Below are 17617 nucleotides of genomic sequence, written 5' to 3' on the forward strand. Positions count from 1 at the left end.
TGGGGAGTTGGACAACCTAAAATTCCCAAGTGAACCGCTTAGTAGTGGGACGCCAGCACACTGCGTTTCCCCTCTGCCCGAGAGCGCGCGGAGGCCTGCTCCGGAGGGACGTTCGAGGCAGCGGCGTCTCCCCCGCGCGAGTTCCTGCCCCTCTTCTCTTCCTCTGTTCCCGTCCCCGCGGAGGGACCGGACCGCCCCGGAGCTTCGCCGGCGCCCCCAAGCCCAGCCCAGGCCGGTCTGGGACTCGTCCGGGCCGAGTCCTGCGGGAGCGGCCGGAGGCTGGGGCTCCTCCGGAACCCCCGCCGCGCGCCCAGGCCCACGTGTCAGAGACGCTGGAGGAGGCGGCGTCGCGCCCGGGGCGGAACGCAAGGGTCCTGAACGCGGGGTCCTGCACGTGGCGGGGTCCTGCATGCGGGGCTGCACGCGGGCTCCTGCACGTGGCGGGGCTGCACGCGGGCTCCTGCACACACGCTTCTCCTAACCGCCGCCTTCGGCCCCGACGCCGGCCTGACTTTCATCTGGTGAATGTATCCTACACAGCTTTAAGGTTCGTTCATCTAAAGGAAAAACAAATGTGCCAAGAGGGCCCTCTGCCTTTCAGGCCCAGGAGTTTCCAAGAACACTTGGGGGATACTGCTTCCACATCTGCAACTCCCCTCCCTTCCGTTTGACTTTATGCTGAGACGTATGTGTGTGCTAATTTACTTTTCCCCCACTCAGGAACTAGTATTGGTTGTAAAAGCAAGTGTACTCACCTGTATTATGAAGTTGATAAGCTTAATATTATTAGGAAATTGTACAGGATGGGCCGTTAGGACATAATGAAACATGGTGTTTCAGGAAATGTCCAAAGTGGTCTGAAACTTTTCTGAATTGGGCTTTTAATATGCTCTTGGTTTAGGAGATACTTCATGTGTGTTGATCCACATAACAAATCTCTATGATGTTGCATCACATACCCACATGTATACACGTATACGTGTACCAGCTGCAAGTTCATGTGTCCGACACACAGCAAGGTCAAATAAACCAAAACGTCAGAGTTTGGAGCAGAGAAAGGTTTACTGTGGGGCTGAGCAAGCAGTGCAGGTGACTTGTGCCCCCCACCCCCAAACCCCAGCTCCTGGAAGGATTTCAGCAAAGCACGTTGTAAGGCCAGCTGAGGGAGGGGAGTCCCAGTGTTTGTGATCAGCTTGCACACTGTGCTCTGATTGTTTCATGCGGCGGTAATTATCGGTCCTTAGGTGCCAGAAGGTCTGGGGGCTCTGCGCTCATGATCATCCAAGTAGTTAATTTTTTCCCCTTGGGGGTGGTTTTAGCATCTGAAAAACTCAGAAAATGTGCATCCTACACTGTTATCACGATACAGGGGAGGGGTCTGTCCTGGGAAGGCCCCACAGAGTCCTGCTTGGTGCCCCTATACGTGCCCTGTTATAAGTGGGACTGTGTGGCAGAGGCTGGCTGGCCCGGGGCAGGCAGCTTGTTCTCTGGAACCTCCTGGGTGGTGTGCAGATGCACAAAGCCTTGGAGCAATAAGGGAGGTGGGGTAAACACAGAGCAGGTGAGTCAGACCTGGGGGTCCAGAGCTGTCCCCCAGAAAAGAGCATCAGCGGTAAGGCTTGAAGGGTGGGTGGGAGGCAGAGTAAGCTTGTTGTAGGAGGTGTGTTCCAGGCCGAGGGGACAGATGCAGGGCAGTGGGAGCCAGAGAAGAGGCGCGCCCTCGAGAAAACCAACCAACTTTCTTAATTCGCCTGCGTGCACATCCAGTTATGTCCGTCTGTGCAGACAGAGCTGCGCACGCGTGATCATGGCCACTCTTCACGGGGCGACCCCCCCGCCCCCAAAAAACTGATCCTGTCCTGAGAAGTCAAGGGCCTGACTCCATACCAGTCTCTGGCAGTTGGGGTTATTACTATAGTCATGGAACTTGTCCAGTTGAATAAACAAATTAAATGTAAACAAGAGACTGAAAGGACTCACGTCTACAAACAGTGACCACTTAGAGGAGACTTGGTAAAGGTGAATTGCTAAAAAACTGTTTTCTGTCAGATTAGATGAGAACTGACAGCTGAAAAAAGAAAAAGGAAAAACCAGGGAATCCGTAGTCAGAACGCTCCACAGGCATCTCTGATTATTAGTCTAAAGCCAGAACTGGAAGTCAGGGTTGACCATGCTGGGTGTGACCTGCAGAATTCCAGCCCACGATCACACGCGCAGACCTCTGGTCCTGCGTGAGAGCAGAGGTGGTGAGTCAGCTGCCCTTTTGTGTGTTTACGTTGAAGTGTTTTGGGGCGCGGATGCGTGTGTGACGTTTTAGACTCGGGACCTTCAGGTGGCGGGCGGCTCTGGGCAGGAGGGCCTCGGGGCAGGTTGAGAGGCTGGTCTGGCCTAGGAGGCAGGCTCCTGGAGGTCGAAGGGGCCTGCCCGGTCAGGGCCTCCTGTGACGACGGAGCCAGGCTTTATTCTGCGGCAGCAGAGCTGCAGAACGGCTTTCGGTGGAGCGGGGTGAAGAGGCTGGCGTTCGGCGACATCTCTGGCTAGACGGTGGGCCTGCCTGGAGACGGGAGGAGGAGACAGTTGCTTTATCAGTGGACAGAGCCCTGAACTGGGGGCGTGATGGTTCCACTGGAGAAATGGAGATGTGGCGGTCAGGCAGTTGTCCAGATGTTTTGGGGGATGACGCCCAGGTGGTGGGGAGCGTAGGAGAAAAGCCCACCAGGTGGGGGGCCGCGTGGAGGGGGAGGTGCGGGTGGGATGGCTGCGTGCACCACGAGGGTCTGATGAGGAAGGAGGCCCAGCCAAGAGGGGACGGTCCGGGAGTCATCAGCAAACCGGTGGCTGCTCTTAAAGCTGGTGCAAGGAGTGTGATCACCGAGGGTGGGCATGGAACGGGAGGAGGGCCTGAATTGGCCGGCCTGGAAAGGGAAAGGAACCCACAAGAGAGAAGGAACAGGCAGACAGGTGAGTAGTGTCCAGGTGTCAGAGGATGCGGGGCTCCAGGGAGGGAATGGTTACGAGGTCACCTGCGCCCAGGGTCACGTCGGGCACGCTCAGCATTTTCCACGGCTTCAGCCGCAATTGGGAACTTGTCGGTTTGGAGGTAAACAGTTTCAGTTCAGTGGGAGGGCAGGGCCCGGGCGCGGTGCTGGTGGCTGCAAGGTTGTGGGGGAGTCCAGGCTTCATGTGTGAGCAAGGAGGTGTTTTATCTATTTTGTTTATCTGTGTTGGTTTTCTGATTTTATAGCTGAAAATTTCCCATAAATTTCCCACTAGCTAGGGCTGGTTAAAGACTACTTGTTTTGCTACCTGTTAAAAAACAGTCGTGATTTTATGTTACTGTATTTGAAAGCTCATTAATATGAATGTGTCAATGTTTACTTTTACTAAATATTTTTGAAAGAAATAGCCGTGTTAAGTTTGCATCAGAAAGCTCCTGTTCCTTGATTGAGAGTTACGATGTGATTAACGCCCCAACACTAAGGAAGTGGGGAAATTTAATTGTAAGGGTTTATGCCGTTTCAACTTTGATTTTTTTTTTTCAGTTAAATACATTGTAAGAAATTACTGAAGCATATTTTTGGATAAGTCTTGCAGTGAAGTTAATAAATTTATTAAGACACTTTCAGATTTTTCACTTGGTCAGAACAAAGAAAACAGGATTTTCTCCCTTTCCTTCAGTTTTTTGTTGTTGTTGATTCTACTGCTAATTGGTTATTCCGGCACGCTGTTCTAATGATGGTTAGGAGAGTTAATTTCCTTACTAACAGGACTTTGGGTCAAAAAAGCCGAGTTGAGTCCCAGTCCTCTGTTAACTAGCTCTGGGACCTTGGCCAGCTACTTAACCTCAAAGTCTTAACGTCCTCATCTGTGATGGGAAGTGTTTCTGTTGCCTGCCCCCCAGGTGTGTCAGGACGACCTGGTGCACAGCCATCGTGCAGTGGATATCAGCGGCCATTATTGCAAAGAACTAAACTAAGAGAAGCATCGATGACACCGGGGACAAGGCTCGTGATGAGCAGTGAGCATGTTTACAGCCAGCGGTCCGAGTTACTTACTCAGCTGCACTGCCAGCAGTTTACCTTAGACAAGTCCCTTAACTAATGTGTAAGGCTCTAGGACACCAGGCGTCTATATGGAACGACATGCTGTGTGAGTATCCCCCAAGAAAAGGTTAAACCAATTGGAAATGCGTGTGCTCAGGTTGTTAGGAAAGAAGAAAGTAACTCGGCTGCATGTTTTCTGTTGGTTCTCCTGACCCAAAATTTCAGACCTTATCTCAGGGGTCCCCGAAGTATTACCCAGAGATGCCTCTAAATTTTTTGGTAAAAGTTAAAAAAAGAAAAGCAACAGCAGGTCTTGAGGGGTGTGTGTGTGTCTGTGTCTGTGTGTGTGCGTGTGTGTATGTGATGCCTTGGGATGCTTTTGACCACGCCATACAACCGTTTGGTCCGATTTCTTATTGTCTCTTTATCTCTTTGTGCAACTGCTTTGCAAAAGTTTTCTTTCGATGATAAATCAGAAAATACAAAATCAGGCGGCACCTGCTCCGCACCTACGGAGCACGATGGTAGCGGAGTTCTCGGGAGGCCGGTTGGAGTATCCGACGTCAGGTGTGGGCGTGGGTCTGGCCTGGCACCCTCTTACGCCCCCAGCCCGCTTAATGCTCTGGCGCCACGGAACCCGGGCCCTGGTTGTATTTTTTTGTGACACAGGATGATTCTGTTCGCTTGTCTTTGGGCAGGTGACCCTGTCCGCGCTGAAATCCCTCCCTGCTGACTAGGCACCAAGACAGTGTGGATTCCACAGTCAGACGAATTTAGAAGCCTTGAAAGGGTTCCGTGTGCAGAAACACTGCACAGACGGACAGCGGCGCCTCCAACCACAGTGCCCACAAGCCTCGGGGGTGCCTCAGCTCTGGCAGCACTGGTCTCAGCTGCTGTCTCAGCCTTATCTTCGCCCGGAATCAAGATTTTTTTTTAGAGGGACACAGTGCTCTAGTTCCTCTCTCAGAAAAACATCATAAACTTTTTAAACATGTTTCCAGCAATCTCTTAAAAGTGTCATCGTCTACCATTTCAAACAGTCTCAGTTCTAAACCTTAAATTTGTTCCAGTCGTTCTGAACCACCAGAGTTACAGAAGTCTTCAGAATATCATCTGTCTAGTGCCAAGTTGCAGATATTGGATTTTAAAAGGAAAAGAAGGGGTACATATGTGTGTGTGGCTGAACCACTGTGCTGTACACCAGAAATTAACACAACCTTGTAAACTGACTCTACTTCAATTAAAAAAAATCTTTTTAAATCATAGAGAAAATAAAAAAGAATAAAATAATGCCATTTGCAGCAACATGGATGGACCTAGAGATCATCATTCTAAGTGAAATAAGCCAGAAAGAGAAAGAAAAATACCATGATATCACTCATATGTGGAATTTCAAAAAAAAAAAAGACACAAATGAACTCATCTACAAAACAGAAACAGACTCACAGACATAGTAAACAATCTTACAGTTACCAGGAGAAAGAGAGTAGGAAGGGATAAATTTGAGAGTTTGAGATTTGGAAATGTTAACCACTATATATATATAAAAATAGATAAAAAACAAATTTCTGTATAGCATGGGGAACTATTTCAATATCTTGTAATAACCTGTAATGAAAAAGAATATGAAAACAAAGTATATGTGTATGCATGACTGGGACATTATGTGTACACCAGAAATTGACACACTGTAACTGACTATACCGCAATTAAAAAAAAAATCATAGAGAAAAGGAAAAGAAAGAATATTGAGTCAGGAAGAAAGCCAGGGAGTTAATAAACACATAGCAAACCAGCACCAAGTGCCCATCCCCGGTGCCCCTGAGGAATCTGAGGCTTAGAAACATACCCGGCTCAGCTCTTCCTTTGCTCAGCCAAGAGAGATGGAAGTTGTGGGAGTGGAGCTGGCATTGAAACCGGATGAGGCAGGCTCGAAAGCCTGCCTTGCTCCCCTGAGACACCACGCTTCTCCATCACAAAACACAACACGTTTCATTTACGTGCAGAGAGGTACACCTGTCTGCCAGTTTTTGCGACCACCACACCCCAATAATTGCCTTTGATTAAAACAAAGAAACGGGAGAAACTAATCCGTTGTTGATTTTGCTCTTGTTAGCCTTGAAATACGCTCCGTCCTGGGGATTCAAGACAAATGGATAAACAGAGACCAAGGTGAGATGTGCACCAGGCCTTGAAGGACGAAGACCCCACAAGCCGTTGACAGAAGACAGAACAGGTCTTGGTCTTAACGTGGAGATGGCGCCTTTGCTTTTGAAGGACAGTTTCTGTGTTTGTTTCTGAATTGGTCTGCAAGTTGCAGTCAGAGCCCAGGGCCAGTGTCTGCTGCGGAGGGCTCTTGGAGAGGCGGGGCCGGGGCGGGGTCACCGGGGGCGCCCACCCGAGGCGCCCAGAGAGGACCTTCTGGCCGAGTGTGTCCGGGGCGCAGGAGGCTCCTCCCCATCCCCTGCGGTGAGCGCGCGGGGGCGCTTCTCTCCGCCGGTCCTGTGACCGCGCTCGGCTTCCTGTGCGGCTGAGTGCTGGGGCCCCGTCTGCGGGGAGTCAGGCGCCGAACAGGCTCAGGAAGACCCAAGGCCACCTTAGCCGAGCGCGAGCAGCAGCTCCCTGGGCCCGAGTCCGCGGTTGTCCGGCCATCCGTGTAGAAAACGCTGTGTCACGTTCAGTGTCTGTGTTCTGTTTCCTTATGTTTCTCTGGAAAATGGCATGGCCGGGCCCTGTTGATTAATAATGTTTCTCTTAAATCCATTTGAAAAAGAAAAGGGATCCCCCTGGATACCCGGCGATTTCTGCCGGTGGACGGGGCGTTGGTGGCAGTGACTGCTGGCCACTGTAGCGGATTGCTTCCTGTTTGGAAACCCCGCATTCCAGCTGGAGGAAGTGCGGCCGCCTCAGCGTCGGGGGCGAGTGAGCGCACACACAACCCTCGCCCTGTTGCCCTCGATCTCGGGTGGTCGGGTGGTGTGGGGTGTGGGCCGGGGCTCGGTCGGGCCGGGGCGGGGCGTCCTCGGTTCTGACCTGGGCCCAGCCTTGAGCTCATTTTTCTAAAACTGATCACAGCCATGCACCAGAGAAGAGCGTGGCTCTGTCCTCGGGACCTCCTGCCTTCCTGTGCCTGTCCTGTAGCACGTGGTGGTGGGGGCCAAAGAACATTCTAGAACATCCCCAGGTGAAGGCCGTCTCTGCCGTGCAGGCAGGTTGCTGCTCCAGTGACACCGAGGAGGCTGGGAAACTCTGGTTGCTGGGCGGATGACCGGGGCTGGTAATCTTTCCGCACAGCATCAGAGGGTGGTCACGTGAGAGTCTCTGCCCTGTGGTACTTAAGAAGAGTCCAGGAATTTGGAGCTAAATGGACCCTTGTGGACCACCTGGTCATCCCGGAAACCTCCTGGAGAGGCAGAGGAGTGACCACGGGCCTGAGGTTAAGGTCCCACTGCTCACTCACCTCCTTGGGGGGCTTCTCTTCCACTACTACGTGTGCAAATGTACGGGGGTCTTAAATAGCTGTAATTTCTACTTCCTTAGAATAAAAAATGATCCAGCACCCCACATGTTTCCAGCTTTTATTCTGTCCTCCCTGGTTTCTCAGTGTTTGATATTGATGTGTAATTTGAATTTCTCCACTTTTCCTATGGGGCTTAATCCGTTGCTTCCTTCTCCAGTGCTGCCAGCGTTGGTGACGTCCCAGTTCTGGCCCTGTAGTGGAGAATAGATTAGTGGGGTGGGGACGGGGGACGAGGGGGGTGACTTCCTTCAGCTATGCTTAAGGTGTCTGTGGCAGTGTTCTTCCTGATCTGGTAAATACAGGCTCTCATCGCTAAAAAGTTTTTCAAAGCTAAAAGTCAAGCCTTTTCTGTAGCTTCTTCCAAAAATACCTAAGAAGGGTTGTTGGGTCAGCTTCCTTTGAGAGGATGTCTCATTTTAAATGCAGTTTTTGTCTGATTATTTACTTTTTTTCCCCTTCTTTTTATCTTTATTTTTGTTTTGAGTGTGTGTGCAGTAAAGTAAGTTTACTTAGTGAATGCCTTTGGTTTAAGATCCTAAAATTCCAAGCATCTTAGTCTAGTGCCCTGACCCCATCTCTGGATTTAGGAGAAGTCCCTGGGAAACAGAAGCTGTCCTCTGCGCCAGCTGCCCGTGGAGCGTGGACGTGAGCACCAGCCCCGAGTTAAGACCGTGCCTAGGAGGTGTGGCCAAGAGATCTTTTTCTTTTTGAAAACTTGCAGTTTTAACCAAAAAGAAAAAAAAAAAGGAAAAGGAAAGATCTCTGGGTTTTGTTTACCTCCTGCTGGGCTTTAAGCTTTGTCAGGAAGGGTACGTATCAGAAGTGGCACCCACGTTTCACTGCTCTGTGTCTCAAATTCAGCCTTTCGCTTCTTTATTAACATCTTCATTCATTTCTAACTAAAACCAGGTCTACTCTTTGGTGCCATGTCTTCAATAGTTTCTGAATTTATTATTTAAAAAAAATTCATGCCGGCATCTAAGATGCTGTCTCAGCCAAGAGTTCGCTGAATTGCCTAGAACAACTCTTCTCAAACCCGAGTGTGCGTTTCAGCGCCCTGGGGTCTGGTGAGAGTTGCCCTCCGGCTCCGCAGGCCTGGGTGGGGCCTGGGGTCTTCCATCTGCACCAGCTCCCGGGCCCCCCAGTGCTGCGGGTCTCTGGACCACACTTTGGGGTAGTAATACACGTTATTGTAAAAAGGGAGTTTTGTGGCCACATGAGAAGGGGAAATTCTGTGTTAAAGTGATGCAGGTGTCGGTACCTGGACGTGGTTTCCGGGAGGTAGGTGTAGTTGGTTGTCAAACATTTTTCATGGACTGTTACTGCACGACTGTTCCACGTGGGATATAGGAAGCCTTAACCTCGGAGAGTGGTCTGCTCTGGAAAATGATTTCAAGGAGTCTTTTAAGTCTGTCATTTAATGAAACACTACCTTTTTGAAATAATGGATACACCCCTATTGAATGAACTGCCTGTCCATTGTTTTAAAAAAAATGTTGACTCTTTTAAATAATTTTTAAAAAATACTTGCAAGGGGTAGATTTGAAGCCGGTCAGGTTTTGTGAGTGTGTGTGTGTGTGTATGCATATGCGGGGTGCACGGGTGTGCAGGTTTCGCCTTCATTGTGGATTGTTGGAGCCTTGGCTGGATGTGAGGTGGCTGCACCGAGTCAGCAGACATAGCCACGGACAGTGCAAGGGGAGCAGAGCCTCGGATAAAGTGCGTGGTCAGCGTGGCGCCGTCACCGCAGCTTTGCTCCCCGAGCCGGCGCCGAATTGAGGACCTCAGGTCGTCAGAGGCGCTGCAGTGTGAGGTCATGTTTGCTCCTCCATGAAGTGCCAGGGTTGCTCTAAACTTGGAATCTGTTCTCCGGAGCTCTGAGAGGGTTGTTTGTGTCCAGTTGTCCCCACCGTGCTGGCCAGACCCTGCGCACCCGGAGGTTTGAGCGATGACAGGGTCCCCCACCATGGACGGTACAGTCACTCCCGGGGCTCATTTTTTAAGCATTTATTGGGAACCAACCATGCGATGCCTATTCTGCACATCAGATCTCACTGCTTCAAGAGTTAAAAAGTCACCGTCTTCCTGTCATGAGGAAATTGAAGGACGCACGCTGTTTGTTAATAATTGGCGTTTCACAATGTTACTTGCTCATCGTAATGTGGAAAATACCAAAAAATACAGCGGAAATAAACAACCTGGGCCATCTAGTGAGAGCCTCTTAAAAAAAAACAAGTTTCTTCATTATAGAGGACACTTTATATAGTAACGGTTTGCCTGTTTCATGTAGTGAAAGGCACACGTATTCACATATATTTTTTAAACAAAAATCCCTCTTTTAAAGTGATTTCACAAGTTAATGGTGAATGTAGTGCAACATCAGAACGCAAATTTTTGCCCTGCCAGCAAGTCTCCATTTTTTTTAAACTGAGTGACCTTTTTGCTTTTTCTCCCCTGAGACAGATGCCTTTTTTTTTTCTTCTTTTTTGTTTTGTTTTGTTTTTGTGTATGTGGGGGAGGTTGGGTGAATAGATTTATTTATGATTATTTTTATTTTTTAACGGAAGTACTGAGGACAGAACCCAGGACTCTGCTAACCCAGGCACTCCACCCCTGCGCTGCGCCCTCCCCCCCACAGGTGCCTTTAGGCTCTGGGCGCCCCTCTCCCACCTGGAGGAGGCTCGGCTGCGTCTGATAGGCCGGCACGCGGGCTGGCTTTGCTTTAGGAATTTCCTCCCGCTGCCCTGGCCGCCGCCGTCTGGGGCTGTAGCCTCAGCGGGCGGGCTTGGGAGGGAGGCTCGCCCGCGGAGGCAGAGCAGTGAATAAGCGATTTCTGCCCTTTCCGCAGCCAGAGCCCGAGCCGTTCTCCGCGATGCTCAGTCACACCCTGGCCCCGCTCTGAACGTGGCTGTTTTTCAAATGGAAGGATGGTAGCTAGAGGGGAAGTAGCAAGATTTTGGAGCCTGGAAAGCCTCCACCTGGGTACGTGCCCCGAGAACGAGTTCTCGCATCTGGCTGTGTTGTCGGTTCCACTCTTTCCTTGCAAGTTGCAGACCTCTCTCTCTCTACTGCTGCTGCTTGTCAGGGGCATGTGCGCGTGTGTGTGTAAGTTCATTCGTCCTGGTCCCATGTCCTGAGGGCAGTTCTAGGTGTGGACGCAGTAAATCAGGGAAACCGGTTGTGGTCATGGCATCGCAGTTGGTGTGAAACAGAAAACAGTAAGATTCAAGTGTGGGCTCTCCTGTATGAGTTATGGCTCTGGTTCTTGGCCGGTTTTTGCTTCTCTGACATGAACTTTCCTTACACAGGAGCTTATCCCTGTTGTGGGGCACATAACAGTGTTACTTGCTAATTTGGGGTGTGTGACGTTTAAGGGTAACAACTGATTTTTGAAGGATGTCATTGACTGCTTGCAGAAGTGATGGGGCCCCCGATTCCGTGATCGCCTGGTGCCTTATCCCACCCGTGCTTCTCAGTGTTTTTGTGAGTGTTTCCAGCTGGACTGGTTCCTGCCTGAGTGTGAAAGAAGGTGGTGCTTTCACACTCGTTAGTTACAAACTGTAACCTGTGTGTTCTTACAAGGAGTAAGAGAAAGAAATTATTCACACACAGCATTTTAGCTGCCTGCCACCCGTGGATGCAGTAAGATGCTGCAGAAAGTCTTTGTTTTTGCCTTAAGTCAATGCCAGTGGCTCAGGCTGGAATGAATGAGAATCGTGGGTGAAGCCGGAGGCAGTGGGGCTCCCGGAGCAGAGCAGCGTGTGGTTTGTGCCACTTCCTTGTTTTGATTGGCTCCCCGTGCTGGCTGAGAGTAGATGGGAACGTGGTTAGGGCTTCTGCTTCTGGTGGATTAAAAAAAAACAGGACCAGCATGTACACCATCTCACTAACCAAAATTGAGGAAAAGGGGGAAAAAAGTTGCCCAGTGATTCCTGCGTTCGGAACACGGACCTGCCTGCCCAGCGGCCGTGCTTGTTACTTGTGTGACCGGGCCCAGTGGCCCCGGTGCCCAGCAGGGAGGCATGCAGGCCAGCTGGCCTCGACCCGGCCGGTGGGTGCGCCTGTGTGTTTATTCCAGTGGCTGCTGAGCCTGGTGGAGCCGCCCCTGGCATTCCTCCGTCCTAGGTGGGCACGGCTCCCGGGCCTCCCTCCTACACTTGTATGGAGGCTGAGGGAGGCCAGGCCCAGCCTCTGTGTAGAGCTGAATGCTCTGGTGTCACCAGGACGTGCAGCTGCTCAGACCTTCCACGTGGGGCCCCGCACAGCCCCCCTCCCAGCGTGTGCCCCTAAGGCTCCCGGGCCCCAGCCCTGAGGGCCTTTGTTGAGCTTGGCTGCAAAGAGAGGAGGCAGTCCTGCTGGAGTCTCATTCCCGTGGGTGCCGTGTGCTCCGAGGACTGACTTCCACACACACACTGTGCAAGGTGTGTGTGTGACGGAAATGACAGCAAGTGCAATGTTTCACCAACTTGCAGTGACACCAGCCTGTGGAAACGCGCAGGGCTTGATGAGCGGGGACCCGTCTTGTCTGAGGGCCTGGGTGGGCGGCAGAGGGCGGGGCTGTGCAGGCACCTCTGGGCCGGCCTGGCGGCTCGGGGGAGGAAGCTCCTGCCAGGGGCGGCCGGGCGGGGCTTCTGTCCGGCTGCTGTGGCCCAGGGAGGCCAGGACGCCGGCAGGTGCACGGCAGGATCGCTTTGGAGCCAGGCAGGCCTGGGGTTACGTCCCTGCCACGCCGCTGGGACCAGTTACTCAGCCGCTCTGGGCTGCAGCTGCCTCCCGTGTCGATGGGCAGCTGGGACTCCGGGGTGCTTGCGGGGCTCAGAGGGGATGATCTATGCTAAGCGCTTAGCGCGGTGCCTGGTGCGCGCCGGGAGGGCATTCCGGGGGTGCGGTGGGACCGCATGGGTTCTTGCTCCAGGTGTGTGCGGCCAGCCTGGGGCTGGGGGCAGCTGCTGGGAGCCAGTGTGTGTGCTGAGGCGGGTCTTGAGACCAGCTCTAGCTGCCAGGGAGCGGCCAGGTAGAGGAGAGGGCCGAGGACAGAGGCACGGGGCGGCCGTGATGGACGGGGCAGCGCGGTCAGAGCCAGGGCCAGGGAGGGGCAGCAGCTTGCCAAGAGGAGGAAACACGCCCGAGGACAAGCCCAGCGTCAAGCCCAGGGCTCGCGGCCGGACACCGAGCGACCCGGAGCCGAAGCCCCGGTCTGGGCCGGAGGCCGGGCAGCAGGCGAACTTCCAGGACCTGGAAGCTGCTTGGAGGCCGAGGGCCGGCCAGCCGCTGTGGCCCTGGGAGCACAGAGATCCTGGGGCTCCACACCCATCCTGCTGGTGGGCACGGGCGGCCACGTTGGAGGCCACTCTGTGACTGGGCCCGTCTCCCCCTGCCCCTCCCCCCTCCCTGATGCGTCTGTCCCACTCAGTCGCCCTCAGTGCAGGGACCTGGGCGGTTCCAGCGGCACCGCAGTGGCCTGGAGGGGGCTGCCCTGGGCTCTGAGCACGGCCCTCCCGCGTGTGCCGCTTCTGCTCTGAAGGTGGGAAGTGAGAAGGGCTTCTTTCCAGCTGGAGGAAGTCTGAGTGGTCGGCAGGAGGTTTCCTAAAACATGTATTTTTAACAGATGATTCTCAGCGCGGGAATTTCCCTGGTGACCTGTGTTTCCGTGGGAAAACCCCGGGGAGGAGCCGCACGTGTGGGGAGGATGTTCTGCCCATTTGGTGATCAGTGTTCACCTGCCTCGCCCTCTCGTTCAGTACCCGGCAGGACGCCCCCTGTGCCAGCTCTTCGTCCCTCTTAACAGAACGTCCAAGAGACAGGCGAGAGGGGACAGGGCCCTCCGCTACCAAGGGAAACCGAGGCTCGAATGGCTCAGGGCCTCCTCTTACATGGCCCAGCCAGGACCCCAGTAAGGCCGTGCACGTTTGAAATTCCATCACTCCGATCAGACACCCTTAAGGGTGCAAAAATAAGCCCAACGGGAAAGGCCTGGTGCCCTCCCACCAGGACACGGGCTGCGGCCTGCTCCGTGTGAGCGCACATCAGGCCGCCGCCTTCCGCACGTGTCGTGAGATGAAGTTTGCACTGTTGGTGATGTTCGACGGGTCCTGTCCTGAAAACTCCCCTGGAGGAGCTGCTGTCGGGTGTCGGCCCCTCACAGATGTGAAATCCGGGCTCGGGCAGAAGGACGTCTGTCGCCCTCCTGAGGAGTGTGGGCACTGCCGCCGTTGGCCTCTTTGACAAAACTTCGCCCTCTCTCGTGTGTTTGCACCAGTCCTGACTGTAAGAAGGCATGCGGTTCTCTCCCGAGGAGTGTTCCTGAAGCCACTGCAGGCTGGGGACGTGGACGGGGGCTCCCTCAGACACCATCTGCGGCCTGATGCTCGCGTCCAGGAAGGCAGCAAAGATCGGAGGCTGAGTCCTCAGATGGGGCTGTGGGGGGGGGGGTGCCAAGGGGGACGGCCACCCAGCGAGTCCCCGTGAGACCCGTGGCGACGGCCTTTCCAGGGGATGCTGGCCGTGACAGTGACGTTGGCACGGGAGGGAAGCCTGCGGCACAGACACAGCGTGCGTGTGCACGTTCACTCTGACCTCTGAGCCATCCCCTCGGACAGCCCGTCTGCCCTCATGTTACTCTGCCCGGGAGGGCAGGGTTTGAAGACCGATGTCACTCGGCAACAGCCTGTGCTCAGTGTCTACAAGATCATTTCCAAAAATGGCTTTTCCACACCTGTCTACTCAACAAAAAAATAATAATACAGTTGGCAAGGATCTGGAGAAACTGGAGCCCCATGTGCTGTTGGCGGGGATAGAGAATGGGGCAGCTGTTGTGGAGAGCAGCGTGCAGGCCCCTCGGAAAGTTAAAATAGAGTCACCACACAACCCAGCACCTCCAGAAGGATTCAGAGCAGGGGCTCGAGGAGACATCTGCACGCCACGTTCGTGGTGTCGTCATTCACAGCAGCCAAGAGGCAGGAGCAACCCAGAGGTCCTCGGAGGGGAATGAATGAAGAAAACCTGGTCTGTGCGTACGGTGGAATGTCACCTCCACCATAACGAGGCAGGAAGGGCAGCTGTGCGAGTCCACTCACGCGCAGCGTGCAAAGCACGCAAAGTCATGGAGCCTGAAAGTAGAAAGGCGGTTGCCAAACAGTGAGGGAGGAGGAAGAATTAGTGTTTAACGGGGACAGAGTTTCAGTTTTGCAAGATGAAAAAGTCCTGGAGACTGGTTGCACAACGGCTTGAGTATTCGTAGCACTGCTGAACTCTGCCCTGAAAGACGGCCAGGACACTTGATTTAACGTTGTGTATTTTTTAGAACAAAAGGAAGACAGGGAGGAAGGGAATTCACTGAGTAAAGTTCTTCTTTCATTATTAGAATATGTTCATTTCTCCTAATTTTGCTGAAGTACATTTGGAGAGTTCGTAGTAGCTGGACACCATGTCAAACACCCCTAAATGACAAAGTCACCACTGCAAAAGGGAAAAGAAAGAGTGAACCTTAACGACCTCACAAGAAGTCTCCGCGCGGATCCTGGTCTGCCAGTGAAGATGTTAAGTGACAACAAACACACACTCAGTGAGGGGGGGACGCTGGGCGCGGGGGGCCACGGGAGGGGTCGCCCAGCGGGGCGAGCTCTGGGTGGGAGGCGGGCTGTCTCACTAGGGTGGGGTGGATTGCAGCAGGACTTTGTCGTGATGCATCCGTCCTGCGTGGTTTCTGGTGAATGTGATGGAACCAGTGGTTCAAGTTTGTCTTGGAAGTGACTTACAGGGTGGCTCGGGGGTGGTGGAGACAGGGTCCTGGGAGACCTTCCTGGCTGAGATGAGAACTGACCATTGACCGGGCGTCAGGGAGACCCCGGTGTGTACCCCGCCTCCACCCAGCCCTTTTGTCGCCCAGATAAATAAATAGACTTCTGGGAACGTCAGGTTCCTCACCGCCGATTTGCAGTCCACTCATTGAGTGCCTTCAGTATGTTGGGTGCCATGCGAGGTGCTGGAGATAAAACACTAGGCCCCCTCTCTTCTCTAAAGGAGGTTATGGGCTCAGAAGGGAAACACCCAAGTAAAGGCAGGGCCTGAGGAGGGAGAAGCCTGGAGGCGGCTGGCAGCCCCCCAACCTGGGCTCACAGGGGTCTGATGAGGACCGAACTGGCTGGGTGTGGGGGTCCCGGGTGCTGGGGCTCTCCGGGCTGCGGGAAAGCATGGGCCCTGGAGAGACCTGGCTTGGGGCGCATCTCTGAGGGGTGTTGCGTCCAGAGCAAGGGCGTCGAGGGAGGGGCCAGAGGAGAGCCCTGGGGGCCTGGTGTGCAGAGCTGGGGCCTGTCCTGGGCTGCGCGGGTGTCTGCTGGGCACCTGAAACACAGCCCGTCCAGAGGGGGTGGGCTGTCAGTAAGATGTACATCAGATCTTGAAGACTCAGTACAAAATAAAGAAGAGAAAACATCTCGTTAAAAAAGGAAAGTTCTTCAATTTGGAAACTAGACCTGTCGCCTGAGGGTAAAGTTACTAGAAACTCAGGTTCGCAGGCCCTTGAAAGAAACAGGACACACAGCACCGTCCACCACCATCGCAAACCATCCTCCTCCCCCCTCCCCAGGGACTTCTCCCCTGACCCCCTTCCCGTTAGTTCTCCTGGTGACTCGTGTCGTCAGCCCGGCCTGCACATCCTTGGCCTGCACTTCCCCCGCCGTTCCCTGGTACCGCCCGCTCCAGTGCACCCACCTTCTCCCAGCTGGTGTCCCTGGGCCCAGAGCCTGCCCCCCACCCGGCCCACAAGCCCACGGCCGTCCTTGCAGTCACTCCTCCCAGTGAGCCCCAGTGTGCGTCAGGGGTGCCAGGACCTCGACACACGTGAGCTCACCTAAGTCTCCAAAAAGAAACTGGTTTTTATGGCAGAAGGATGTGCAGCTCAGAGAGATGAAGTTGCCGGGTTAGGTCCAGGGCTCGAGTCCACGCCAGGCCTCTGTGACTCCCAACACCTGCTCCTTCTGCAGCATCTGGACCTCGGTTCAAAACCCATCACGCCGTCAACTCAGTCTCTATGAGGGCAGCCCTGTTGCCTGCTCTAACCCTTGAGAGCACCCCCTCCCCACAGCGTGCCCTCACCTTGCTTTCCAGCCTCAGCCTTTTTGTTAGATGCTCTGGTGCCCAAATCCTGCTGCATTTTGTTCTCAGTCAGGTGTCCTCTCCCAGGAAGCCTCTCCCTGCCCTCCTCACCAGGAATGCCGATGACAGAGGAGCGCTGGTGACAGTGGCCCACTGTCCCAGGAGAGGCGCCCTGAGTGCCAGGGCAGGCCGTCCAGAACGCTACGCCTCCCCCAAGAGGTCTGTCTTTGTTTTGGTAAACGTGCCGCAGAACTCCTAATTCTCACGCTGTGAGTCCCCGCCCTTTCACATGTGGGCAGCTAGTAGGCGGGGCCCCCAGGCTTCACACAGGACTCGGCACCTTTTGTCTTAGCAGCAGGGATGTGATGGACGCCAGACACTTTTTTTTTTTTTTTGAATGATTATATTTTTCACTTTCTCTTCGTCCTTAAGCTTATCGACACATTTCTTAGAAATATTATCCATGTTTATGTCTTTTATGTTCCCTTTGGAGCACAAATTTCCAAGTAAATCACACACAGTTCACTCAGTATCCTAACTCACAAAACAGGAGGTGACCCTGTGTGTTAGCGTTGGCGGTCGGCTCTGAAACGTCCGCCTGCTCACTTACTGTAACACTTCCCCCCGCCCTTCTACCTTTGGTTCCGTAGGTGGGTAGGCATTCCCTGATGACCGCATTCTGGGTGAGATAAAAACGGTTACTTTTCTTCGGGGGGACGCTCTCAGAGGCCCTGGGTTTTGTCGTCAGACTTGTGAGGTTGGCCGTGGCTTGAGAGCACTCTGCTTCTCTCTCTCTCTCGCAGTTTCCTCAGATGGAGGGACGGAGTCTTCGGCCTTAGTGGATGACAACGGCAGTGAGGAGGACTTCAGCTATGAAGACCTCTGTCGGGCCAACCCCCGCTACCTGCAGCCGGGCGGCGAGCAGCTGGCCATCAACGAGGTACCGGGGCTCCACTCC

At 53.7% G+C, this 17617-nt stretch overlaps 1 protein-coding gene across 7 annotated transcripts in view; it reads left to right on the forward strand.

The window, feature by feature from the left end:
- The window catches only part of SPATA13 (spermatogenesis associated 13), a 225457-nt gene that overhangs the window by 189946 nt on the left and 17894 nt on the right, over positions 1-17617 (forward strand). For 6 of the 7 annotated variants that reach the window (XM_064493261.1, XM_064493263.1, XM_064493262.1 and 3 more), the window contains one exon: positions 17463-17599. In XM_064493261.1, coding sequence (XP_064349331.1) covers positions 17463-17599 — 137 coding nt within the window. Of the gene's footprint in view, positions 1-10306; positions 10546-17462; positions 17600-17617 lie in introns of those variants that run through there. The other variant, XM_064493267.1, reaches the window with a different exon arrangement.

Source organism: Camelus dromedarius, chromosome 13 (genome assembly GCF_036321535.1).
Source record: "Camelus dromedarius isolate mCamDro1 chromosome 13, mCamDro1.pat, whole genome shotgun sequence".
NCBI classification, from domain to species: Eukaryota; Metazoa; Chordata; class Mammalia; order Artiodactyla; family Camelidae; genus Camelus; species Camelus dromedarius.